The sequence below is a fragment of the Hypomesus nipponensis genome, chromosome 25 (genome assembly GCF_054491055.1).
Source record: "Hypomesus nipponensis isolate SF chromosome 25, ASM5449105v1, whole genome shotgun sequence".
Lineage (NCBI taxonomy): Eukaryota > Metazoa > Chordata > Actinopteri > Osmeriformes > Osmeridae > Hypomesus > Hypomesus nipponensis.
The window spans coordinates 10549507-10576150 of NC_140385.1; the positions used below are offsets into that span (position 1 = coordinate 10549507).

General features: G+C 44.8%; 1 protein-coding gene across 7 annotated transcripts; it reads right to left on the minus strand.

The window, feature by feature from the left end:
- Positions 1–26195, minus strand: LOC146222209 (RNA-binding protein with multiple splicing-like). Of its 7 annotated transcripts, none has more exons than XR_014746766.1 (9): positions 25766–26190; positions 16838–16915; positions 16128–16166; positions 13986–14048; positions 11400–11550; positions 9577–9704; positions 8326–8389; positions 3038–3146; positions 1–2442 (listed from the first exon to the last, which is right to left on the minus strand). XR_014746766.1 is itself a non-coding variant. In XM_084691807.1 (8 exons), exons 1-7 carry the CDS (start codon positions 25826–25828, stop codon positions 8327–8329), a joined length of 585 nt encoding a protein of 194 aa, XP_084547933.1. In that variant the 5' UTR covers positions 25829–26190; the 3' UTR covers positions 2798–3146; position 8326. The 7 variants fall into 7 exon arrangements, 3 of the variants coding, with proteins under 3 accessions (XP_084547933.1, XP_084547932.1, XP_084547934.1); XR_014746765.1 differs by having other exon boundaries at positions 8320–8389; positions 25766–26189; XR_014746768.1 differs by lacking the exon at positions 9577–9704 and having other exon boundaries at positions 25766–26195.
- Between the last annotated feature and the right edge of the window lie 449 nt (positions 26196–26644).

A 26644-nucleotide genomic window follows, 5' to 3' on the forward strand; every position in this document is an offset into this window, starting at 1 on the left:
TGATAACGTCAATCTTTAATGGCAGATGCCCAGAAATGTCTTCATTTACATTTTTTATTTTCATAAAAACGTCTCTCTTTTTGATCTTTTTTTGGGGGTTCTAACAAAACATCTCAAACCCACCCCTGCAACTCACGGAAATAATATATTTTTCTCCTCACAGCGGTGTAATATATAAATATCAACATTATGCATTGAAAAGGGATGAAGAAAAATGGACATGCCATGGGAACATGCACAAAACACACAATAACACCAACAGTAGATTAAAGACAACAATCATAAGAGAATACCATTGTTCCACAAAAGGATCATTTCAACTCACATTTTATGCCTCATCAGTTGACACTAGGGTGGTAATCCTTTCATGTGATTTGAATTTTTTTTTTATGCTATCATGGGGGTTTCACAGTGAACTTACGTAGAAAACAGTATTCAATATTCATATATACTCTTATAACGTTTCAATCATGAAAACAAGCACAGAACCAATAGCTCTCACACAATTCTAGAAGAGAGTTGCTAGCATGATGTATTAATTACACGACTGGCATCCTAGAATAATCCAGAAATGATTGTTGCTGTCGACTCATCAATGTCACTATTGGTTCAAACACTGACAAAGCGAATGTTGAGTTGTGTGTGCTGAAAATAGCATTTCTACATGAAATATGAAATGATGCTGGATCATATTCATGGTGAAAAAGGGACACAACAACATGCCAGTCTGACACATTCAAGCATCATGTCTTAGCAGGTTTTCATGTGGTTGACACAACTTGATATTCCTGACTCAGTCATTGGGAAGGAAGTGGAAACACAGGACGCAATATTTTGCATTTCCACAAACAATGCGACTTTTAGACCAACCAAATGTTTCAAAAATCGGATATATCACATCCATGAATTATTGCAGGCCTACACCAAGCATCCAAAAAGGAAGAGATGACATATGAAACATCACTTCTCACTCCACTCACAGATAGAAATACAAAAATGTACAAAAACCAGGGGTTGAGTCACCTTTTCCCTAAAAATAGACGAGACAGCACATGAAAAGCTGTTCTTTTCAGGAGTTGTGATACTCTTTGGAGTGACACCAGGAGAGGCAGGCAGCAAAATAATGGCACGCTTCACGAAGAGATATCTGAAGGATATCAGAAGTACAAAGCAGTCAAACTAGCCTAGTTAGCTATCCAGTGTTAAAAAAGTATGCCTTTGGTCTGTTATTACAGTATACTGTGCCTTCTGCCAGGTATACAGTGTACTTGAAAAAATGACTTGATTTCCTTTAGCAGGGACTGATCATATGTCATACAACCTTGATTTATCTGCATGAGGTCTACAGTTCACCTGTACCAGGAGGGACTCATGCCATCTTTTGTTACAGACTAAAACGAATCAAATAAAGCCACTCTGGATTAATCTTATCATGGGTCATGTTGAAACCTAGAAGAAGTTGGGTACGGTATGTCAGAGGTGCGCTGGATCAACAGCCTGCATCTCAACAGCCATCTGAACTGGGCTAAATGGCTGCTGTTTGGTGTTCCAAGTACCATATCAATACCGATTCAATAACAATTCACCCAGCACCAATAAAATGCAAAGAACGTCAGTTTTTTTTTAAACTGGTAGAACAAGACAAAGAACACTAATGTTTGGCATCATGAGACAATGCTTATGCTGATAAATATATTGTAGGTCAACTCAAATGCACAAGGCCAAACCAAATCCAAACAAAACAGAGAAAGATTTGCAAAGTGAAAGAACTGTTCTTGGTACAACAGTTACAGTACCCATTATTCTAAAGAGAAAAGGTAAGAAAAGATTTTGTTGTTTTCAAACCGGTTTCTCTCACACTAAAGTAACCAATCAAACTGAACTATTGCAAACATTGTCTTGATTACAAAAATACTTTTTTGTTTATCTTTAAAATATCTAAAAATGTACAGCATTGACATTTTTTTATTTATTGTAATTTTTTTGGCAAGTCATGCTTAATCGTGTATGTAATCATAATAACATTAATATTAATAGTATACAGAATAGTAATAATTATAATCATTATTATAATATAACATGGCGGCACTTTGCTCCCATTCAGATACACAAGCTAAGAACCCTGGCAAACCTTCAAAGACCTTCACTCCAACTGCAAGCTTCGCCCTTCAGAATGCAAAGCAATGCTCAGCCTATTCCCCCAAGGCTTGTGCTAATTACATCAAAGTTTTCGTCAACGTCAGTGGAGCTTCGTGTCAGGCTATTTCAACCTATTTCAAAGGTATACCATAAGGTAGCGTGTATACAATTTGCAACCAAAGTGTCACCAGTTATTCTTGAGTATGTAACAGTATAAAATGGCGGGGAGGGGAGGGGGGGTTCGATGTGTGATGGAGGCTGGGGTTCTTGGTTGTTCTGAGGCCCATGAGGTAGCTGCTGCTTCTGAAAGAGAGAGAGACAAAGAGAGAGAGAGAGAGAGAGGGGTTGAGTGAGGGAGAGAGAGGGAGGGAGAGTTGTATAGAGAGATAAAGTGAGAGGGAAATGTTACCTTGACTACAGCACCCAAGCCACAACCAGACTAATGAAAACACAAGAGACTAATAACCATAGGACCACACACATACAGAGTTTCTTATCTCTGTGGCTCACTCTCCAAGGCATAACAGTTCGACCACACGCACGCATGCACACACTGGCTTCCACTTACTTTCGTCCGACTAATATCTCATTCTGGGACAAAAAAAAACAAGAAATACGCCCTTCAAAAAGGAAAACACACACTGGAAAATGGACACAGTTTCAGGTTTCTGGGCTTTCAAGTTTATTTCGCAAGATATTTTTTGGCACTGCGTTATTGTTTCTGAAAACCTTCCTTCGCTCTCAACAGCTTTTTCCACAACTCTACACTTTCAAATCAAACTCTCCGGGCAGATTGGACAACAGCTACCAGGACCTAGGTGTGATTTGCAGATCCAGGCCTCCGCCTGTCGCGATCAGGGAGTGCGAAAACCGCTGAGCGTTGGACCGTGAAACTCACCGGCGGTCCACCGCGTGGCACATGGGGTCAGGAGGAGTCCTGGTTGGACAAGAGAACCGCGGGGCAGCGGCGTCATGGACGACCATGGCCACCATCACACATCAGGAACCTGTTAACACAAGCGGAGCAGAAGCATTCCAGTTGAGAAGGCTATGTCGTTTGGTGGTCCTGGTTGATGAGTTCCTGCCATGGCGGTTTAGGACGTTGATTAGAGTATGAAGTACTAGAAGGACAACAGCGAGAGGTGCATTCAGTAAACATTCACGTTATTCTTTAACTGACTGATTGAAATTGGAAATTTGCATCACGTGACTTGATAGTGTCCCGTTAACGCGGCCTGTTCAGGCTGTTAGAACCCCCCTGCATCTTCAACGGGAACCTAAACTCCCAGAGCTCTTCAAATCTAAGATTCGTTTCCCAACCCTTCATAAGTTCAACACGTCCCATGGGACCACGCTGGAGTAGAATTAATGGAGAACTTCCTGTTCTCATCCAAAAACACACAAACCCCTGACCCACCCCCCACATCCCGCCGACTTATAGAACCCCCCCCCCCCCCCAATGAGAAAGGTCAACTCCTCAGACCCGCAGATGTTTAGCCAGAAATAGACGGTCGGTCGGCAACAATCGTGACGGGAGTCCCTCTGTGGCAATAAACAATCACAAAAACCAACATGTCCTGCTGACTGAGAGAAAGGGGCAAGGTAACACGCTTTCAACATGGATGGCCTGGCTAATGCCTGTTATGTGCTCAATCAGGGGTGAGAGAATCGAAGCGTAGCGCAATGGCAAAAGCTGCCCCCACCCCCCCCCCCCCCAACACACACACATTCTTATAGACCTGTATTTGTTCAGGCTGAAGAGCCCAGGTTCAAAGAGTGGGTTTATCATTGAACACGTCCATGCGGGTTACTGGCCCACTGTTTAATGTGTTACTTCCTCTAACTTGACACAGGTGCAGAAAGCAAGGTTGTCAAACATGTTTTCTGTTTGACAACGGCAAATGTCTGGATTTCTCATGAACATTCCCTTTGTCCAGCTCTTATCCAGTTTCTATGGCACAGCCATTTATCATTAGTCTCGTAAATGGATCATTCGGGATGATCTCAGGTTAGACCCTAGATACAAGAGGCTACTGGCTACCAGCGCACATCTCATCTCAAGCACCACGGTCACCCATCGTGTGGAGCTTGAAGTCTTAACCAAAAGGAATCCCTACATTCATCTGTACGGGCCCAAATGCAGTTCCTCAAACAGGACTTTCTGCCCCTGTTAGATGTCTACCTGTGTTCCAGGGCCATGAAAAAGGAGGCCAAAGCCTTCTAAGCTGCCGAAAAGCCTTTAGGCCCGGACCTTGTTTCTCACATACCAGCCCAGCTACCAGGACAGGCGGTGATGAATGCAGCTGCTGACGTGCATCAAGCTCCTGAAACCAGAGCACAGCGACAGAGAAAGTGTGTGTGTGTGTGTGTGTGCTTATGGTTGCGCGCATTCACGTGCAAGTGTCGCTGTGTGCCGTGGAAGTGAACGCGTGCGCTTGTCTGCGTGTAAGACGCACGTCGTGAGTGTGTGAGGGAACAAGAAAAGGTTGGAGAAGAATGGTGTGTGTGTTTGTGTGTGGATGTTCATTGTTTGGGGTTAGGGTGGGGTGCTGTTGGGGGGGGGGGGGGTTGGATGAAGGCCCACTTCCTTATTAAAGGGGCCTCGGCAGGGGTCAGTCCCCCACTGCCTGCTGGGAGCTGCTCAGAAGTTCAACAGGAACTGCAGGGTTTGTCAGGCTATTGGCCAATAAGCCCCATCGGGCAGGCAGCCAGGGTGCACATAGACACACACACCTACACGCGCACACGTCCTTATTCACTCATACTCGCACACATGCACGCACGCGCACACACACACACACCACTACCCAATGATGTCTTGTCTAATGAGAAAACATCCTGGTCTTTACAGTTCCCAGACATCATTGTCAAGTATCTGGTCAACTGTCGCATTGACCGTGTGTTGTTGAGAGTGTTAGCAAATAGGGAAGAAATCATGAAGATTGAGCTTGTGAAATGAAAGGGGGAAACGACTGCCTGCGAACATTCAGCCCGCGGAGTACAGACAAAAGAGCTTGTGCTGAAATATCCTGAGCAAGAAAGCCCTGATAGTCTTCAAAGAGCAACAACATGCCACCAGCAACTCAGTTTCATAACCTGGTTGAACTGCGATGTGGCGTCGACCGTGCGTGGACGTTTACCATCTGAGGGCTTGGGGCAGGGTGCCGGTTAATAACACTTATCAGCAGCCATAACTGATTGCCTCAACTGCATTCAGCATAGACTCAGCATGACTGTGTCCAGCCCAGTGTTTCATCCACCGCAGCCTGCCGACACGGTCTCCCACGGTTACGCTTCAAGCCGCGCGGCACGGCCTTAACACCGCGTCGAACGCCCGAGACGACTACAAGTGAACCGTAAACCTCTCGTGTCGTACTCCACCAACATCAAACAACGTGGCGGAGGGTCAACAGATTCCTCATCGACCGGGACTCTTTCACGCAGCTCCAAATACCACAATGTCACAATGCTCTCAGTAGACCCTCTCCACAAGTTCCACTACAAGTTCCCCTAGACCTTCTCCACAAGTTCCACTACAAGTTCCCCTAGACCTTCTCCACAAGTTCCACTACAAGTTCCCCTAGACCTTCTCCACAAGTTCCACTACAAGTTCCCCTAGACCTTCTCCACAAGTTCCACTACAAGTTCCCCTAGACCTTCTCCACAAGTTCCACTACAAGTTCCCCTAGACCTTCTCCACAAGTTCCACTACAAGTTCCCCTAGACCTTCTCCACAAGTTCCACTACAAGTTCCCCTAGACCTTCTCCACAAGTTCCACTACAAGTTCCGCACCCTGCGCGTCCTCAGATAAAGCCCCGGCTGGCTGGAAAGTTTGTCAACAAAAATACACCGCAAACGTGCTTTCCCTCGGAGAGGAAAGATCTGCGTCTGTGTCTATGTACCGTAATTGGCCGGTAAAGGGCAGGGCCATGGAGGGGTCAGTGACAGTCTGCCTAGTGTTACCCTGGCACAGCTGAAAATGGCACGGCCAAACAAAGCCTCCGCCTCTAACAAAGTTACCCATCTGTCCCCGGCGACATAGGAAATGGATGGCATCACGTTTTTACAATGGGACACTAACGGACACTAAGCTCCTGTCTTAGGATGCCTGAGGACATGTGTTACCCTTGTGGGTGGGTGTAGGGGAGACTGTTTGGGGGTGGAGAGGGTGTATCGATGGGGGGGGGGGGGCACACGCCCAGGGCTCCTATCCCACAGCATCGCTTTGACCCCGCTCATCTGCAAGATCAGCAGGATGTTGTTTCATCGGGGGGGGGGGGGGGGGGGGGGGGGGTTAATATCCACCCGAGGGAGGGGGGGGGGGGGTTAATATCCACCCGAGGGAGGGGGGGGGGGTAGGCTGGGGAGGGCGCGACCATATTAACCACTTCCTCTCAGGGTGGGGCTGGATAATCACTACCCCTCCCCTTGTCCACTCCCTTTCCTCCACACTTCCCCGAGGGGGGAACAAACAGAAAAAAAAACTCAGAAGAAGAAGAGATCAAATGCTCCAAAACATTGTATTTATAGTCATTTCTCAGTCTCTTTGTCAGACTGGAAATAGCCCTGTGCCTGTGAGCAGGGCTGGGAAGGACGCTGTGTATGGGAGAGGGAGGGGGCAGCCCAGTCGGCCTAGCACCAATCAACAGCTATGTGAACGGAGTCCCCCCCTCTCTTTGGTCAGCGTCCCTCCCATCCCTCCCTGGGGGTCTGGGGAACATGTCTCTTCCTGTTCTGAGACTCTGGAGCAAAGGAGGGGTTCGGGGACTGTGTGACTGGCGCCGAGTGGGCTCAGACCCACACACACAGTACACGCGCCCACGACACACGTGCAGATGAATACACTGACACATAAGCTCTCACACACACAGATAACTCACTGAGACACATCACATTTGTTGCGGGGGGTGATTTTCCAAGCTTAGTGGTTTTGTGGCTCTTTGCTCTGAAACTCTTGTTGTGACGGAGAGAGAACAGCACATCTTATAAGCCTGCAACAGTTCTAATTGACTGTCCTTTGTCTACAGTCACCTCCAACAGAAAAGCTGTGACACCAAAAAGTGACCAACTTCAAAACCCTAAGTCCTAATGAGTAAGGAACAATCTTCAGTTACTGCACATACAGTAACTCCAAGCTTCGCTAACATCAAAAAGCTACTTTCCCTTAAGTTTGTTGCTTCCAAACTTAGGTTATTCCGCTCCAGAGTAAATATGTAATATCTAGTGGGTCAGGATGTCATCTGAGACAAGTGTGACAGGTACCACACACACACACACACACACACACAGATCTCTGTAGCACAGTTTCAGTTGCCTCTCTCTCTCTCTGCAGCGTCCCTGTATTAAATCGTAGCCCCCAGAGCTAGTTGTGTATTCCGTTTGAATCCCCCGCCTTTGATGCACCCGCTCTCGGAAAGAGAAAACGCACCCCGCGTGACATCAAATGAGAGAGAGGCGCTCGCCGCACCACGTGACCTGGGAGGCGAGAAAATACCGGCGATCCCTTTAAAAGCCACTTTCATCTCGCCCATTGACTGGCGAGATGGGGGCCTTCGTTTTTTTTTGTACAGGGGTCCCAGTTCCCTGGATCAATTTGTGTTTGCGTTCCTCTGTTTTGCCTCTCGGCCGCAGTCACAGGCGCTGTGTCTAGACGGGGATGACTGATCGGTGATTTCTTGTGATGCAGGACGTTTATGGCGTGGGCTGCTGCGGATGTTAAATACTGGTGTACTTGGTGTGAGTATGAGGTCGTTGCCTACTGTCAATTCAGCAAGGCCCCCCCCCTTCCTCGTCCCCGTGACAACCCTCCACCCACCCTCCCGCCTCGCTGGGGCACGTGGGAAGGCCTCATGTGTGTCCAGTTCTGCGTTTGCCTGCGTGTCACGTAGAGCAACCCCGCGTTGAATACCTGAGTGGGCTTTCATGACGCGGGAAAAGTGCATGCTAATCTTCAGCTTTTGCTCCAGTGGGGATTTTTTTGCTGCCGTGCTACCGAACTTGCGTGTGAGGGGGTTAGCACGGTGCGTTCCTCCTAACAAGTGTCGGGAACGTTCTCGATTTGTTTATGTCAAATGTCCTAACATTTACTCATGCACTTTCAAGGTCTGGCACTGTATAACAAACACTAGTGTACCAGACTGTGTGTGTATGTGTGTGTGTGTATGCTTGTCATTACTCACACATACTTCAGCAGAACTGCCTGGACTTCCATCCCTGAGGAGTTCCGTCTGCAGGAGGGAGCCAGCGAATCTGAACACACACACACACACACACACACAATTACACACCACACACATACATCATGCCCTACAGATTTTTATCTCACATTGTTTATTTCACATCAGTTCAGAAGTCGGATTATTCTAGTTCTGCTATTCCATTCGGCATTCACTTCCACACCTGATTCACAGTCTCACTCACTGGGGAATCACAGGAATCCCTGCACTTTTCACCCTTATTGAAAAGAGTTACATTCTTTTGATGCATGTGTGTGAGAGTGTGTGTGAGAATGTGTGTGTGTGTCTGTGTGTGTGTCTGCGCACCAAAAAACGAATAGCCTAATAAGCACTTTCAGCCCCAACCCCAACCTCCTCGTTAATATTCATTCATCCTAGTAAATGTATCTGTAGAACCTCAGGGCCTTAAATTCTATATTACAGTTCCTTAGAAAACACAGTCCATGGAAATGTGTATGGCATTTGTTTATCCTTCTGGCTACAAGTATTCGAGACTTAAAGATATGTTTAAATGGGGGGTTATTGTAAGAAAAGGCTTCGTGTGGGAATCCACCTATAATAACTGGGAAGTCGAACTAAACAATCATCAATTAGCATGTCAGAAAACACAAAAGCTACCAAACAGATCTCATGAGAGCGCCTCAAAATCAAGATTCATGAGAAGAATTTCAGCTAATCGATAATGAACCCCAATGTGAACTCTACTGAAGCGCTAGATAGATTAGAGGGGAACTATATAATTGGGTCATGGTTGCATGGAGATTAAACAGGTGATACTCCAATGAATGATGCAAACATTTTCCGATGGGGTTTTTATTTAGGGAAATATACAGGCTCGATAATGCCAGACTATTCTGTTGTGATACCGTCTGCATTACCAACCATTAAAAAAAAGAAGAAACAAAAGAACATTTGGAGTATGTCTTTGAACCAGGGAATAACCGGTCCAAGTCCCTGAGACATGTGACCAGCTGTCTGCGACCTATGTCACAGCACACCTGTCGTAAACACCTCGTAACGTCCCACGAGTCAACTCGGGGGGGGAGGGGGTGGGGGTGGGGGCAAAGTATGAAGCAGAGGTCTGAAAGGAAGTGGTGGAAGTGTCGAGTTCTACAGTTCAGGCAGTGGTGGGTGGTTGGGGGGGGGGGGGGGGGGCGGGGTGAGGGGCGGGGGGGTGATGGGGGGTGGGGGGGGCGTTACCTGAGCGTGGAGCGAGGAGGGGTAGGTGAAAGCGGGCGGGAGGGCTGGCGACAGCTCAGCCGGGTAGAGCGGGTATGACGCCCACACGTCTGGGCTGCTGGGGTACAGAGCGGGCACTGTGAGCTCATCTGTAGAGACAAGAAGAGGAGGAAGGCCTGGTGAGGAGGGTGGAGCGGGGGTGGGGAGGAGGGCTGCACAGAGAGACAGGGAGGAAGGAGAGGTACAGGTGCATTGTGGGACGTGTCTCATCTCGTGTCGTTGTGGCATTCCTCCTCGCTGTCGTTACATCGAAATCACGTTCGGCGGGCCGTGCCAGGACTGTAGACGTGGAAAAAATCTTAAGGCCAGGTTTTTAAGCCAATCTCCACAACACCTTCATTTGGAGACGTTAAGGGGAAAGAAGCTTCTGGGTGGCACTGTGAGGCTCCAGGAAGTGAGAAACAGAGTGGAGGCGAGAGTGTGAACGGCGAGAGGGTAGAGGAGAAACAGAAGCAAAGTTGTTTAGGGGAGACAGTGAAAAATCACAGACAAGCTGAGAACGCAAGTGACGGAGGAAAAAAGGGATCCGGTTTTGGAGTAAAAAGGTACCAAGACAACACATGCTTTATTCAAATTGAGGGAATGAACACACGCGCGCACATTCTCAGTTTAAAAGCTACATAACCACATCGGAGGGGCAAAAGTCACGTTGAAATGTAAACCATCGGGGGGGGGGAAACACGTGCTTGACGGTGTATGTACATGATATATGTGTACAGGGAACAGCACTGCTAAGGAAACCGTTTGTTTTCCCTCTCAAAGATCAGATAAAATGGCTGATTTAAACAACCTCTTATCACAAAATTACAGCCATTTTTCTTGCACTCATTACGTCATGGCACTCATTAATCGTTTCCTTCCATTTTCCACAAGGGCCAGACTACCCCCCCACCCCCCCACCCCACTCGTTAACAGATCTCTGATAAGAGGGTGTTTGGTCATTCAATAAAAATGTAGCTTGTGGCCGACGTTCAGCTATTGATGCCTGCCCTGTCTTGCATGTGAAAAGTTTGACCGAATATTTTGCTAAATGTTAAACAAAGTGAAGAGCAACAGCAACGCATTCCAAGCAGAGGCGTGATTCTGACCAGGACTTACTGACATGTTTGAATTCTCAGGAGCGATGGGTGTAACTTAGACATTATTTACTTTAAAGAAAGATGGTTGACCATTGGATCACTGCATTTTTGTTGTTTTGTAATGGGTGATTTTACATAATATGGGAATATGTGTTGAGTTTAGGGTTTGACCAAAAGAGGCTAAGTGATGTGTTCTAAATTTGTCATTCGTCCTCGGGTCTCCAAATGTTTCCATATCTGTGAATGGTACAGGAAACCAAACCTGATAGACCAAGTCAGTCTGTAGCAGGAAGCAAGCCTGAAATTGCTTAAACAACACAGTGACACTCTCTCCAGTATGCAGCGACCCCATCCAAATGTTTCACCATAAGTCACAGTGCTGGTTTCCCTGCAGAAAGGGATTTTCACACCTGTGCTTGAGTTGCTCCAGATAGACACACGAGCAGACAGATGGAAAGAGAGAGTGAGAAAGAGAGAGAGGCAGGAGAGAGAGGGAGACAGGGAGAGAGAGAGAGAGAGAGAGAGAGAGAGAGAGAGAGAGAGAGACAGACAGAGACAGACAGACAGACAGACAGACAGACAGACAGACAGACAGACAGACAGACAGACAGACAGACAGACAGACAGAGAGAGAGAGAGAGAGAGAGAGAGAGAGAGAGAGAGAGAGAGAGAGAGAGAGAGAGAGAGAGAGAGAGCAGCACTCACATGGGTCTCTGCTGATGAACTGTGGCCCAGGGCTCTGCTGGGAGGGAGGGGGGTTGGGAGTGCCAACCAGCTTGTTCTTGGCCATCTTGGTGTTGGCCTTGGCGAACTCCAGGCGCAGGGTCTGGGGAATCTCAGGGTCGAAGCGGACCCCCTGAGGTCAAAGGGAGAGGTGGGAGGAGTCAGCAAGGGAAAAAAAGGATGTCATGTTCGTCTGTTGTGGAAGATAAAACACAGGCCAGCGTTTGTGTCTTTTTGTCTTTTGTCTAGAAATGACTGATCGTTTTTCTTGGTCTGTTTTAAGAAATAATTTAGGGGCAGTCCAGATGTAAACATCGGTCTATAAAATAGTTATGTAGCCAGGACCAGGACGAAACCAAGCCTTGAGGGTTTCCAGACTGGATGATCTTGTCATGCAGGGTTTGTGGCATGTGGTGAGAGTGGTGACACTAACTGGTGATCGCGGCTCGTGAGGTTGGGACACACATTTGGCGACATGGAAATACTTGTCATCGCCAACTCGTCAGTGATCTCTGAATGCAACCTAATATTGTGACCTTGAACTCCAAGGCACGTCAACATAACAAACCCTGGGAATTCTTTGGCTACCACCGCACATACACCTAGGCAACTAACACAATACTGGCGCTAGCAAGTTCATTAATGCAATAGAATCAGTTATAATTAATATATATTTCAGATTTCCACTCAAACCAAAACATTCTCCTTCAATCTTTGCACTAACATTGACTCGTAATACGGAATGCAGCAAAACTATGCTCTCCTTCACAACATAACCAAACAAAGCAGAGTTTGTTTATGTTATGAGTCAGCACTATTGCAAATTGTCGCCAATGGCTGTATTCACCCTCACATCAACCCCCCCACTGGAAGAGGGAACCTTTTTGTTCTTGGTCGAAAAGCAGCTGAAAATGCAGCACACTTTCCTCCATGGCGAGCAACCTTTTGGGTTAGCTTGAGGTTTCTCCCAGCAGGAGAAGCAGAAAAAAGAGGGTGAGATTGCGGTTCTCATGAAGGGGAAGAATTAACTGGGATTGCCTCAGCTCACAGCCCTTGGAGCCTGCGCCGGTAGGAGCTAGTGAGGTATAATAAGGTACAAGGTTATAATGAGGCTAGAGAACTGCTTTAATTTGAACTCAGGTGGGAGAGGTTTCTAGAAGAAAGTTGATAGACTGACTCTCCATGCTTGAAATGGTTATTTTCATCCCTAAGGTGTTTTGATATGCCTGACATGTGGCAGCAGTGTATGGTAGAAGTCACCAGTGGAGCCAAAATGTAGTGTTGAATATTCGAACTGTCAGTCAAATTGTTTGTTTTTTTTCACGTTTTTTCTCTTCACCATTTTTTTCTTTATTTTCTTTTCTTTATTTCTTTATACGAGCCACTGCTGTCAGGAAGTATTTAGCCAAGTTTATGGTAATCCAGAATCTTCCTTTGTCAAAATCTCACAAGAGAATATCACAACTGGTAGGTAAATGAACATGCCTCGAACACACACACACACACACCAATTCCTTCTCACCCTCCCATGTTTCACACACATGCACAGACTCAAACACACTCATGCAAGTACTCCCTCATTTATAACATGCAGATAGATTCATCAGATCTGGTTCCTTTCCATACCAACCCCAGGGACATAGTGCAGCTAGCAGGAGCCCTATTCAGTTCTCACGGTTTTAATTTGGAACACATACTGACATTGAATCTCATGCGATGATGATTGCAATCTCTATTCGCTTTCCGTATTCCTTTGTTCAACAGAAATATAGATTTGCGAAAAATATGTGAAAATAGCTCAGCATTTGAAGTTGACAGGTTTTGTCCATAGCCTTGTTATTATATTGATCTATTTCCATTACAAAGAGGCAAACAATTTCCAGAAAGCTGGAACACAGCTTCATATCCTACAGTAAAACAGAGACTGGAGAAAAAACTGAGATTTGACTGACAGTGATTTTTTTGGTATGTTTTCTAATTCACACATACATTTTGCAAGTCTGCCAAAAAAAAAAAAAAACATTCACAGAAATGAGTTTCCTGAACGTTCTGCAAGAGCCTGTCTGGCTCATCAAGGGCTTGTTGCAGCGAGGTCGGAAGCCTTTGTTTAAAATAAGTGAGATTAAACCCCAAATCCTCAATCAATGTGTAGGAAGGAGTGCTAATTCTAAGTGATTGACCTTGTATGATCTGTAGGGACGCTAAAGCTTGTGCTTTGTGTCGAGTTTTTTTGGCTCATTTGAAAACCTGACGGGAAAGTCTCACACAGATCTTGACATTGGGAGATTTTAGGAGAGTATATATCTGTTTGCTTTTCACTTTTAGTTATAACAGGTGGAATACACTCAATTGGGGAACTCAAATAGTAGAACACTGCGTCCTCATATTAAACTACATCAACATCCAGTCAATGTGTGGGGATTATACATGTGAATATAAATGCTCCAGGTATAAATACAGTGTTAGACTTCGGGTGTGTGTAGGAACAGAGACAGGCGAGACACCATCGGAAACGGTGTCTGAACCAGCCTGTTCTTGAACGCAGCGTGTGGAGTGCATGACACTTACGTTCAAGGCATTCTTCGCAGCCTCTGCCTCTGATCGACTGTCAAAGCTGACAAACCCCACCGGCTGGGGAGACAGGGAGACAGAACAAGAAGGAGAGAAACATGGTTTTAGGCAGTTTACTGACTCGACACTTCTGTCTTGAGTGACAGAGACTTGCTTTTATTTTTGCCTTTCCCCATGCTAAAACCGTGGTGACTGAGATAGATGGAAGGAAGCAAGAGAGAGAGAGAGCAAAAACACTCCAGGCCTGTATTGTGGAGTCCATCGACAGTTCAGAATCCAGGAGATGGTGCATAGCTTGCATATGCCCAAATACGGGCAACAGGGCAGTGGGAGAAAGAAAGAGAGGGAGGGAGAAAGAAAAAGAGTGAGTGAGGGAGAAATAAAGAAAGAAAGAGAGGGAGGGAGAAAGAAAGAAAAATACACAGAGAATGGATAAAGGGGGAGACTGAGAGAGAGAAAGGGAAAAACATTTGAGTCAGGACAGAGCGCGTGAGAGAAAGTGAGGCAATGGAGGGAGTTCAATTGTGCAAGACCTTTCTGAACAGCCCTACTATCACAGTAGTGCAGCATGGCGAGTGCTGGTTCAACGTTTCTTTAATCACATTCACACTTGTGTTACATGTTCAGTGACATCACCTTGGTCCAGGGCCCGGTGCTTAGGTGAATGTGAGAAATCCCCCGCATGATATGCAGGTTTGGAAGTGCTTTCCTCTATCTAACAACAGAAAACTGCTTTTTGGCCCAGGACGAAAGACATGTTTTCATAGACACTGAAGAGGGTGAGAGAGATAGATGGAGGGGGGTGGGGGGGTAGGAGGGGCAGGGAGAAGAGGGAGACAGAGGGAAAGTCAGAGAGAAAGAGAGTTCTCCAAACATTTTGTTCTCAAGGGGGTAAGCTACAGTGTGCGATCTGGAAAGCTTTCTAGGGTTATGGGAATTTTTGTACAAGGCAAACAAAAAAAAGGAAAGAAAGACAGAGTTAAGACGTCAGGAAGCGTAGCAAGAATATAAATAGAAAAAGTCCTGTGATCTGTCTCTTGCTATATAAGGACATGGCTGCTTCCAGCAGCTGTAACACAAACTGGAATTGATTGATAAACGTTAGCAATGTCGTTAGCATTAGTCAAGATGTCCCAATGTGAAAGGGATACAGATTATGAGAACAGGAAAAAAGCTAGGAGCAGAGCAGAACGTTAGTATTGGAACAGAACAAGGTGAGTTATGCTGAATGATGACTATATAGGAACTAAGTACCACATGTGTCAAAGGCAAAACAAGAAGACAAGTCAGTTAGCGTGTTATTTCTAGATCTGTATATCTCCGAGAGGAAGTCTGAGGCAGTCTGAATTCTGTTACTTTGTTTCATTACAAGACAGACTGTCAACACCCTCCCACATGGGTCAGCCGTCCATCCCTGACTGTGTTTTCTCAGAACTATTAACAGTTATAGGCAGTTATTGTGATAAGAATACCTAAATGTATTGACATTAGGTTGACTTAGCAAATGTATTGACAAAATATCAACAACTTAATATGATACTACCATATGATACCAGTACTCCACACACTACGCCCACCTTAACCCATGATGGGTATCCTCTTTTTACGAGGCACAACGTAATGTGGTATTAAGTACCTTGACACGGTGCTAAATGACCTAACTCTCCTATTAGAGAGTGCCAGACTGGCTCATTTTCAGTCATCACTCCCCCGGGGCTGAAACACTGCCGTCAGAGAACGTTTCTTGTCAAAACATTCACTTTGACACTTCACATTTCTTTCCGTCTCCCTTCCCGGGGAGTCTACATCCCATAGGAGTGTCCATCTGCGAAGTGCAAGCATGCTGCATCAGAGAGCCAGCGGCAAGCCCATGCCACACCCCCCCCCCCACACACACACACACACACACACACACACAACCACCCGCCCACTTGAAAAAGCAGCATTTGTTTTTTTTTTCCAGTTTTTGTTGGAACAAAAGGTTGGGGAGTATTAGGGAGACATTGTCAAAAGATATGATATTGTATCCTGAGGGAAAAACTTGTGTTGACGGAAAGCCGTCCTGTTGCATAAACTTGTCAGATTTGTTCATCCATTTGTTTCTTTGAATGTTAGCATGACATTTTTTTTTACACATACCTGTTTTGAGGTTAGTTTTATCAAGGAGCCTTCATAGCCCTGAAACAGAGAGAACACAAGTTGTAAAAAATGTTCAATGAAAACAGAAAGAATGCTCAAGTTTTACGGACCACCACGAATAACAGAAATCTACTGTAAATCTCAAAGTGACATTTCATTGTCCTACATGTGGAATCAATTGATACATCAAAGAGCAGCATGCGAGTATCAGCTTTTTTGATGGGTCAGATGTGACTTTTGATAACCACATGCAGTGGGGACACAGGAGCCTCACCTGGTGAATTGCTGCTTTTAATACTCATATCATAATTAGCCTCTCTTTAAATGTATACCATGCATATTAGCTGAGCAGTAGTTTAACAGAAACTTGTACTAACAAGTGAAAGTGACTTAATGGAAAATTGCACTTCTCCTAATGCATGATTCTGCTCGAAGACAACAATGACCATGTTTAGTTAGCAAAACCAAATACGCTGCCAAAACCGTGGGCTCATTTTCCATAACAAGGCCTTCCCATGCCATGGATCAGCTGGGATTGAACCTGGGCCTGAGGAACACAGGGCGCTTGAAGCCTTGAGATTTTCCATTGCTGTTGATTTCATCACCATTAATGGAGAGAGCCATCGACCGTGGGGTGGGGGTGGGGGGCAGTGGGAGAGAAAGGCGCTAAAAATAGCGGGAAACCCGCCGTTTAATACACACAAACATACCTTAAATGGCCTGAACAGGAGATAGAGTTCTCTCGGTTTAATATCCAGAGGTAGTCCACTGACGAATAGTGTTCGGACCTTGAGGAGAGGAAAAAAAGAGCAGTGTTCACATACTCATCATTAACCTCCATTAATTATAAATAGCTCTGCTACCTGAGGTTAATGGAGGAGCAAGAAGACAAGAAAGAGGCCTTGGCCATTGAAATGGCCAGATAATGCTCAGTGACTAACTGGCCTTTGGAATGGAGTAGACTGATGTAAGGCCATAGGCAAGCCTTTGAAATGCAATACCATACAATGATGAACATCACTTAGTTCCACACGCACACAACTCCTTCATAAGTGTATTATATGTTTTCAATGTAATCTCCAGCCCAGGGAGACGTATAGGGCTCCCACCCTCACAGCTCTAGCTTGACTCTTGATGTTTCAACTTTTCAACTTGGGTGGGATCTGAAGAGCTCAGTGAGAAGGTGAATTAAGTTCACCTGTGTTGGACACGAGAATGGAATTCTGAGTTCCAGTACTTGGGCAGTATCATAGGAACAATACAGTACTCTCTTTGGGGGCGTCATTTGTACATGAAGAATTAAGTGATCTTATTGGTCGAGTGACTGGATTTAGGTACGTTACCAGGAGTGTGATTGGTTGATTGGGTGAAGGTGAAGTTTTTTTATATGAAAAAACCTAAAGGTTAAGTGGGATTCACAGAGATCTTTGCTAATAATAAAATGTGAATACTTTCTTAAATACTCTACTGTGAAAACACAGGGTGTTGGTTGGAAGACAGCTTTGTAAAACAGTAATGTAAAGGTTGTTATACTAAGAAAAGACCAGGGAAAGGATGTGAACTTCACATGTCACCACACGGCATCACAGCAATGGAAGTCCTCGCTATCATTCAAATGTTCGCTGACACAAACCCCCCCCTTGCTGGAGTCAGAAACCGGCTGACACAAACAGAGAAGCCTAGCAACTCTAGCTGGCACAGCAAAGAACCATCTGGCCAGATTCACCCCGGTGACTCTCTCACCTTAAGACCTTATCTTATCTGAGTCAAGCCAAACTCTGGAGAACCGTCACTGGTGTCTGTCACTGGCAGGCAGGTTTAAATAAATCCCAGTGTGTCTCCTTCAAATATGCTCTATACAGCTACGACCGACAAAGGTTCTCAGAGGACGAGTGAATGCTGACACCCACTGAGCCTGAGCTTTAAAAACCAAGAGATAGATACTGTGTGTGTGAGAGAGAGAAACAGGCAATGATGAAAGACAATAGCTTAAATAGGGTGTTAATAATGCGTCAGCTCAGACTGTCTGCTCAGAATATTCTGGTGAGGTGTTGTAGGTTAACTGCTAATACTGAGTGTAAATACGTTTTTAGAAATTCAAGACTTGGTTGGGGACCAGCCAGGAAGTCAGATTTGGGACAAGTCAAGACGAAGGCACACAACAAGTCAATTATCCTCACAGAACCATAGGAATAACCAAACTCTGTAGGAGGCCACTGCCCCATTCCTGAGCTGTCATCAAGGTATTGGGACCAGGGGCACAGATAGCAGGGGGACGGGAGTGATACATCCCCCCCCCCCCCAAGTATCACAGGGACCCCGATCCGTCCTCCCCCACTTTTGAAGAAAAAATAAACTTCCTGAGCTGTAGCCCTCTCGAAACATCAGACACACAAGTGTCCCGTTTCCAGTTCACCCCGTTTGCTAGCTTGACTTGGTCATGGAAGTAGTATTGAATCCCCCAAAATTACAAAGGTCTTTAAAAGGTTATCTCATGAGAAAATGAAATGTAAAAAAAAATGATCTTGCGTAAAAGAAATTGTTTGTGTGTGTGGGATGTCAGGTGACGCTGTACACACATCTGTGGTCAATTAGGGCTGTTTTTAGACGGCTGTGATTACAGACAGCTGTAAACAGTTGGTCTTTTGCTTTGAGTGAAGTGAGATATCAAACTGGAATAGTTTCATCAGGAATGCTCGAGAAGTTCCCCTTTAAAATAGTCGTGGTATCCAGGGGGTCCAAATCAGAGCAATGCAATAAAAACACATTTAGGTAAATAATCCACCTAAAAGAAAAACAGGCATATCTCAGTGAGATTAAAGGATTCTGTAACAGGTTGAAGAGGTTGTCACAGACAGTAAAACCTCACTTTAAATATCTCTGTTTTATTGGCTTTTAGTAGCATGGTTTAGTAGTTATTTTGTGAGTCTTCGTGAACTTTCCGCATACCTGCCTTCCCAAAGTGCTGAGTGTGGACTTAGCCTGGGCTTTGAGTCATTGACCATTTATGGTGTGTTCACACAAGTTCATACGCAAACCCACCGTGTGATCAAAAACAGGCAGACCTCCCTCCACTCTTCCCTCCCTCCCTTCCTCCCTCCTTACGTACCGCCAGCCAGCTGAGAGCTTTACAAACGGCGTGCAGCTCGGTTACCTGGCAACGGTGTTGCAAAGCTTTGTAGAGCTCAACACCCCGGGCCAAAAACATCAGATCTTATTAGGGCCACCGTCACAGCTCGGCCCCTGGGGTCCGAACTCAACGCACCACTAATCAGCACGACGCGACTCCATAGCCTGTGGATGAAATCATCAATGACCAGACGGTATGGTTCGCTAACTTCGATGCTGCGACTAGCTGCTGATATGCATATCAAAAAATGTATATATACACGATTGTAACGATTGCTTGAGCCCACGCCCACATTACACTTTCACCACGAGGCCAGAAGTTTTCCTGACTTTGGAACACCATTCAATTATATGTCTTGAATTTAAAGCTTATCTCATTGCTGTGAAACTATTCACTGAGCCAGCAGGTATTGTAATAAATCACTTGTGTCATGTAATCACCTAAGTGCATGGAGTCCAAGTGAATCTCCAAGATGCTCCTAAAGAGTTTCCAATTGGCTTTTTACTTTAACATGAGTGCTTATATAGCTTTTATTGTGGCTCAAATGAGGGAGGTGACCTTGGTGGTTCAGTATATTCAGAGATAAATATTGTCTGGTTTTCTGAGCCAAGTACAGGAGAGGTCCTCTAAACCAAGTGGGATGGCACACAACCATGACCTTGGAGTGTGTGTGTGCGGTGTGTGTGCGGTTTGTGCGCATGCATATGTGCACGAGTGTGAAGGATGAACACATCACACGCATGACTTTGTGTACGCATCTGTGTGTTTGTGTGTGGATGCGTTAGCCCTTATGTGTGTGTCTCTCTGTCTTATTTACCTCCACCGAAACACGAGCAGCAAAAAAAAAAAAAAAAAAAACATCAAATCCTCACACCCACACCAATTCTCTCCATAACGACACAGCCCTCTCCATGACACCCATATTAAATAAAAGTGCCATGGTCTCCTACTCACAGCAAAACAAAGCCAACTCCTGTCTAGAGCTCCTATCTCCTGCTATCTCAGTTGTCACTGTTCTGTGTTAGTGTCACTTGCTGTCATCCTCACCCCATCTTTTTTTATCATCGTGAAGAATGTGAAGAGAGAGCGACTGCAGGCTTGCTAGGGTGTCAAACAACCTTAAATGGATGGCATTTTCTAAGTGGCAGTTCATTCTTCCTGAATCACAGGGTCAAAAGGTCACGTTCCACTTTCAGGGTCAGGTGTCACAGTCAGGCTAGTCTTTGGGTCGACAGTTAAGCTGCGAGGATGCGCATACCTCGGACATTTGAAAAGTGAAACGTATTTGTGTTGTCAGGCTAGCTTTTGCAGATGTTACAAAAGCCTAAAGGAGCCAAGGAACCGGACAAGGAGCAGGGACCGAAAACAGAGCAAGGAAGAAGCTGCTTCCTCTATGTTCCACATCCTCTTCTCATCTTTCCCTCCCTCCCCTTCCTGTCTTTCTTTCTTTTCCCTCCATCATTGTCTTCTCCTAATCTATCCTAAAACTGAAAGGGTCTCCAGGCCAGATGTTAGTCTTCACACTGACATGTCGCCTTCATTTTCCGACACTCAACAGCCATCCGTCTTGAAGCCAGACGACAGGACTGTGACCGTGTTAGTGCGCTAAGGCGTGTAGTGGTGGGACTCATTCACATATTGCCGAGTAGATGGTCAGCTATTGTCCAGTTTATCTGGCTTCGGATGGGGGCGTTGAATTTTTCTAATGTTAGTGTTCCATTGAGTCCTCTGCTCCTGTTAAACTTCTCTACGCTGACAGATTTAAGAGCAAACGTAACATTCCAAGGTAGTCATTAACACTGGCTAATTGAGCTAGCCCCTGTCCCCTCTTCTGAGAATTCTCTTTGTTTGTGCTTGCACAAGCGGGCATCCTACTCTGTTTGGTTTCGGGGTTGGATGGTCAGGGGTTAACAGCGGTCGAGAACAAAGCATGAGCACACATCAGGTTCTTGACCAAACAGTACCTACGCCAAAAGCCTCTGTTGTGACCACTCTTAGAAGTCTGGCCACTTTGGGTGGAGCTACTCTCGAAACAAACCTCTTTAAACCCCTCAGATGACGGAATTATCAGTGAGCTCGGCCACTCCTTGCTAGGAGGGGGGAGTGGGAGAGCCAGTGCTGGGCTCGGCCTGCTTGACCGTCTGGGGCCAGGAGACTGTCCTGCGGGCAGTCGGGCCTCTCGTGTTCTGCCTGGCTCACTCCTGTCTTTGACGTTCGTCTCTCGTCATGACCATAAACGGGCCTTCTGTTCAACGCTAGGGTCACACTCTCCCTAGTCATGGGCCGATAAGGAGATTCTGCTGCTTTGAAGCAAGGAGGGAGAGAGGGGGAGGAAGTGAGGAGAGGAACATAGCAAGAGAGAGAGAGAAGAAGGGGGGTTGAAGACAGATAGGAAAGGAGATAAGAGTAGAGAGTGAGCAGGGTTCAAGCTATATAGGGATCCATTTTTGTTCCTGACTGAGAGAGACAGACAGACAGAGAGGTGGTATGTTAAGAGGGATCTTACAGTAATGGGTGGTTAATTATAGCCTAAGTGAGAGAAAATAAATTGAGGTGACAGAATAAGTACATACACACAGCGTGACAAAGCAAACCAAAATGCCCAACTTCTTTTAAACAAGTCTCGCACTTCTTCCCCGCAACGAGCTGTCATTGATCACACACGGTATCACAAGACGTGAATCGCAAGTCAACAACAAAGCTCTTTGAAAACAGATTTTTTCCAAACAACAGCTTCTTCTCTTGGCTGTTCAACAGCCGTGGTTGGTCTCGCAAATGGTTTTTGAAGGAATTGAGATCCAATTCTCTACAGTTTTTCCTTTTCCCAGCCTCACATTACGGGTCCCACCAGCCGTTCTTGACGCTAAGCCTTGTTGTCTTTTCAAATACCTCTTGTCGCACAGCTGACGAATGGCCAAGATAAGATGACAATTCCCCGAGCGCTTTTATAAATAAACTCCAACTCATTGACTGTGGTGTGTGTGAGTGTGTGAGAGTGTTTGTGTGTGCGTGTGTGTGACCGTGTGATGCCCTATCATAACTAGATTATGGTCCAGGCTACATTGTTGTGCCCCCCCTCTGATATGTTCCATGTCATGGACAGTTAACGTATCTCTGTGCCCTTTTCATAGAGAGAAAACAAACTCGCACGCACGCACGCACACACACACTACTCGACTTCATCCTCATTTCCCTGCTGCATAACTCCCTGCTAGGATGCCTCCAGTGAAAAGGTTACCCTGGCCACATGACCTGCCATTTGACGAGAGTGTACAAAGGGGCTACCTGGAACAGGCCAGCACAATTCAATTAGACGCCAGAGATGCACAGAGCCTCTGTTGAACCTTGATTCTCTTCCTCTGTTATGCATTCATAAAGCCCTCCTCGTTTGAAGCAGCCGTTAGATTGAAATTGACAGATGTGTGTGTTTTGTGTTGTGCGCGTGCGTGGCCAAATGAGTTGTAACCCTGAAACTGTTAACTGGCGTGAACCATGTGTTCTGTCTGAGTGGCAGCGCGGTACTGCTAAACCTACGGCCTAGGAATCCTTATTCTAGAACATGGAACGGTTCTATAGCAATGGAGAGAAGTAAATAAAGCCTGGACATGACATGAAGACATTGCTGTTCGAAAACGAGACCATCGTTGGACCTCAAGGTCGATGCAGAGCTTCATAATGAGCTCTCAGATGTGAGGATGTAAATGTAGATATTTAAATAGTAGAGCGGGTGGAGGTCTTGTTGACTGGCATGAAGGTCAGAAAGGGAAAGACAGAAGGCTTGATAAGTATGCTACTGCTGTGGGTCAGGGTTTAACCCGACCTCATTCATGTAAACCTTTACAGTCATTCGCTTTGGATTTTGGTCAATTCTTGTTGACATTTCAAAGATAGACTATATATTTTACACTGGGCCTGTAAAATGGAAAAATAAATAATGTGACTGTTTACGCGGACTTACATTTGTTATTTATTTACACAGTGAAACATTATTTTGAATACCTTTGAAAGGGTTTTTGCTTTTTAATATTGAATTCATTTTCATTGCATTGGGGAAGATTTGTGTTCAAGTGACAGACTCGTGAAAAATTGAGTTCAAGTGGCTGCTTATTTTAGTCTTGCAGGTGGGCCTATTGTTGCCGTGAGGATTATGTTTATGCCTCCTTTCAGAGACTCCTGGAAAATAAATCTGCTAAGGATGTTCCACTCCTGGGATGGAGAACGAGCCAACACACCTTGTTGCAACCCAGAGACCAGAGTTGGTGACGCATGGTCTGTAGTCAATCAACCTTGGTCAATTGAATCAATGTCTTGGTCATGGTCCATTGGTTTGCCATGAATTTTTTCATCACTAGTGTGATGAAAAAAAGAGTTAAGCTCGCCAGTAGTTTTTGACTTAAATAACTGATCTATTCAGTTCCATACTACACTGGATTTTACTGGAGTATAGCTGTTGTTTGTCACAAGGGTCATGCCAGAGTGGTCGTTAAACTGTGCCTCTTTTAGTGTTAAAGGTTTACTAATACCACAGTTTGCAGTTAGACATAAAACAATTTATCACTTTAAATCGCCTGGTTTGCATTCTATTGTTCCCTTCCATGCACAGAGACTGGATCAATATGTGCAGAGCAACACATGGTTGAACCAACCACTAATAACATCAAGGGTTAATACAATTAGATTCACGTTTCAGTCATGACTGAAATGAGTCATTACCGCTGAGAATTTTCCACTTGGAATTGTTAGTGAGCAACTAACAAAAAATGCAAGTCTTGTGCACCTAAGGGAATACCTCTTTCAGGATCTTTAAAGCTTCTGAGAAGTAATTGTGTGTGTGTGTGTTTGTGTGTGTGTGTGTGTGTGTGTGTATCCCTGCATCTGAAGGCCACGTACTGTATGTCAACGATAGGGCATACACATCATTTTGTAAGTGTCACTGTGCAAATGAATGTCAATGAAACCTAGCTGAGGTCAATGTTAGGTTCTAGTTGGTTTGGGAAGTTTCCAAACATCTGTACGTTCATTAGATGCCTCTGTCTTCACTAATGCAGACTGTGATTCATTGCTGAAAGCTTTAAATGATACTGTAGGAGACATGGCATCCAGTAAAGCAATCCTCTATTCCTTTGTCTCTCTCCTTCCCTCCCCCTTCTCCCTTCCTCTCCCTCTCTCTCTCACTTTACTGTATCAACACTGGTATCTCTCAGCTTTGATTGTCCGCAAGATTAGACAAGTTAAGTCTCGGGATGAATCTAGTTTACGACACACAAATGTCATTTAGACATAGTGGTTAGTCAAAGTGTAATTGGTACATTTGATTATAACAAATGTCATAATATCCTGAAAGGGCAGATAATATAAAGCTATGGTGTTTTGATTGACTCGGATTGTAATGGTAACTTTTGTTCAGGAGAAGTGTCAGGTGATATATTGCAGTTTTTGAACAGAATGTTTCAGAAAGGTACACAACTTCTGCACAATAAAGATATAAATCATAAAAACTGGCAGAGAGATAAGGAGACATAAAACATGCACGCCTGCAATTTAGAGATGTTCCTACCTCTACATTTAATGGTGGAAATGCACTGTGCGATGGAAACTGAATTTCTTCCATAGTTTTCTAAATAGTGGCCCAAATATGGAATTGCATCAAGTTGGAATGTTTGGCTGTGCTTTTGTTCATGACTAATACTTTAACTTTGTCACTCCAAGAGAAATAACTGATATAATCTGATATACCTTTCTTACATCACTTGAGTTGGCTGAACTGAGAGTCCTGAAATAACACGGCTGTCATCTCAAATGTAGATGTTTGGGTGCCAAAGTAAATGATTCCTTTGCAAATGACACCACTACAACTTATTTACCTAGTGCAAGATATTGGGAAACTGGATACAGGATTGCGTAACCAAGCTCATATTTTTAGAGGGGTGGAAAGAACTGGGATATTGTCCAGCGTGTAATAAGAAAATTCATTTCCAGCCTTGGCTAATTTGATTATATTCTGGGAAAACAATAACACTGTACAATATATTAACAACTGTAACTGAACTATATCTAGGATGAGAGTCCTCTTACATTAGACTTATTTTGTGTTGCAACAGAATATGCTTGACACTTAAGATTCTAACTTTGCATCCAAACCATGTGTCTTGGAAGCATCCTCCCACTCCTCACTTGTATTCTCCTGCATATAGCCTCCAGCAATGTGTTCGTCGTGTCAGGTATAGCCAGCTTTGTTCTAAAATGTGTCACACCTATTATTCTGAAGGACAAGTTGCCGACAAGTAAAGTGGCATGTGATAGTGACACTTGTGCTTTACGAATAACAACAAACTTAAGACTGCAAACTCTAGCCTCTATTAGTTCGTCCGTGTAGAGTTTCCAATTTATGGGGTTTCTTATTGCATCTCTCTCCAAGTGGGGCAATAGCCTACCTGATTCACTGCCTTAAAATGCACTTATATACGCAAGTGAAACAATGATGCAGATATCAGGAACCACGTCTTACCTCCTCTTCGTGATTGGTGTATTCATTTTGTTCGTTCTCCTTTTCATTTTTGCTGTTATTCATTCTGAAACCGTTATTATCACTTTAACTAGGACCGTGTTTAGTTTAGTTCTATCCCTTTCCGTAGAAACCAATGGAACAAGTCGTCCGTCCGCTGTCCTGTATCCTACCGCAATCTTTTTCCTAGTTTGGCGACATAAATGTATTAACTAAATGTAAAAGTCAACTGACACGTAAACTGATGTATCCCTAAAAAAAACCGTGAATATAGTAAGATATTCCTCATTGGAATTTGATATTCCCAGAGAATCTTGCCTGCGCCACTTTGCGTCCCGAGTAGTGAAATGAAATCGTCTTTCATTTGACTGCACTACGGCAGGGTAGATCTTGACGAGGAAAGTTCTCCCATCTCCTGTAGAAGGGGGGGTTGGAGGGAGGGACGGGGCGTGGGATAGGGTGTGATGCACCGTCCCTCTCTCCTGGGTTTATGAATGTTTTATAAGGTGTCGTCATAGCATGACCATAACAAAGCAAAATTGTTTTTAATCCCCGCGCAAAGGCGTCTTATGCGCGTCACGCGTGGAAAATATTTTGTATTCAACAACAGAAAACTCTTATATTTTTGGGTAAAGAATAACTGGAAAACCATATAAGCTAAGACAACGATGTAATGACTTGGACAGGCTATTATATTATAGACTATGGTGCATTTCATTTTGTGGACGGTACTACCTAAATTGTGCACGCCTGTGACAAACTATGTTTTGGTAAATAACCAATGTTTGAACGTAATTATGACATTTCAACTTTTGGACTACTTGTATCATCTATTGTAAGTTTATTGGTATCGGATTAACCATTAACCAACGCAAATTATTT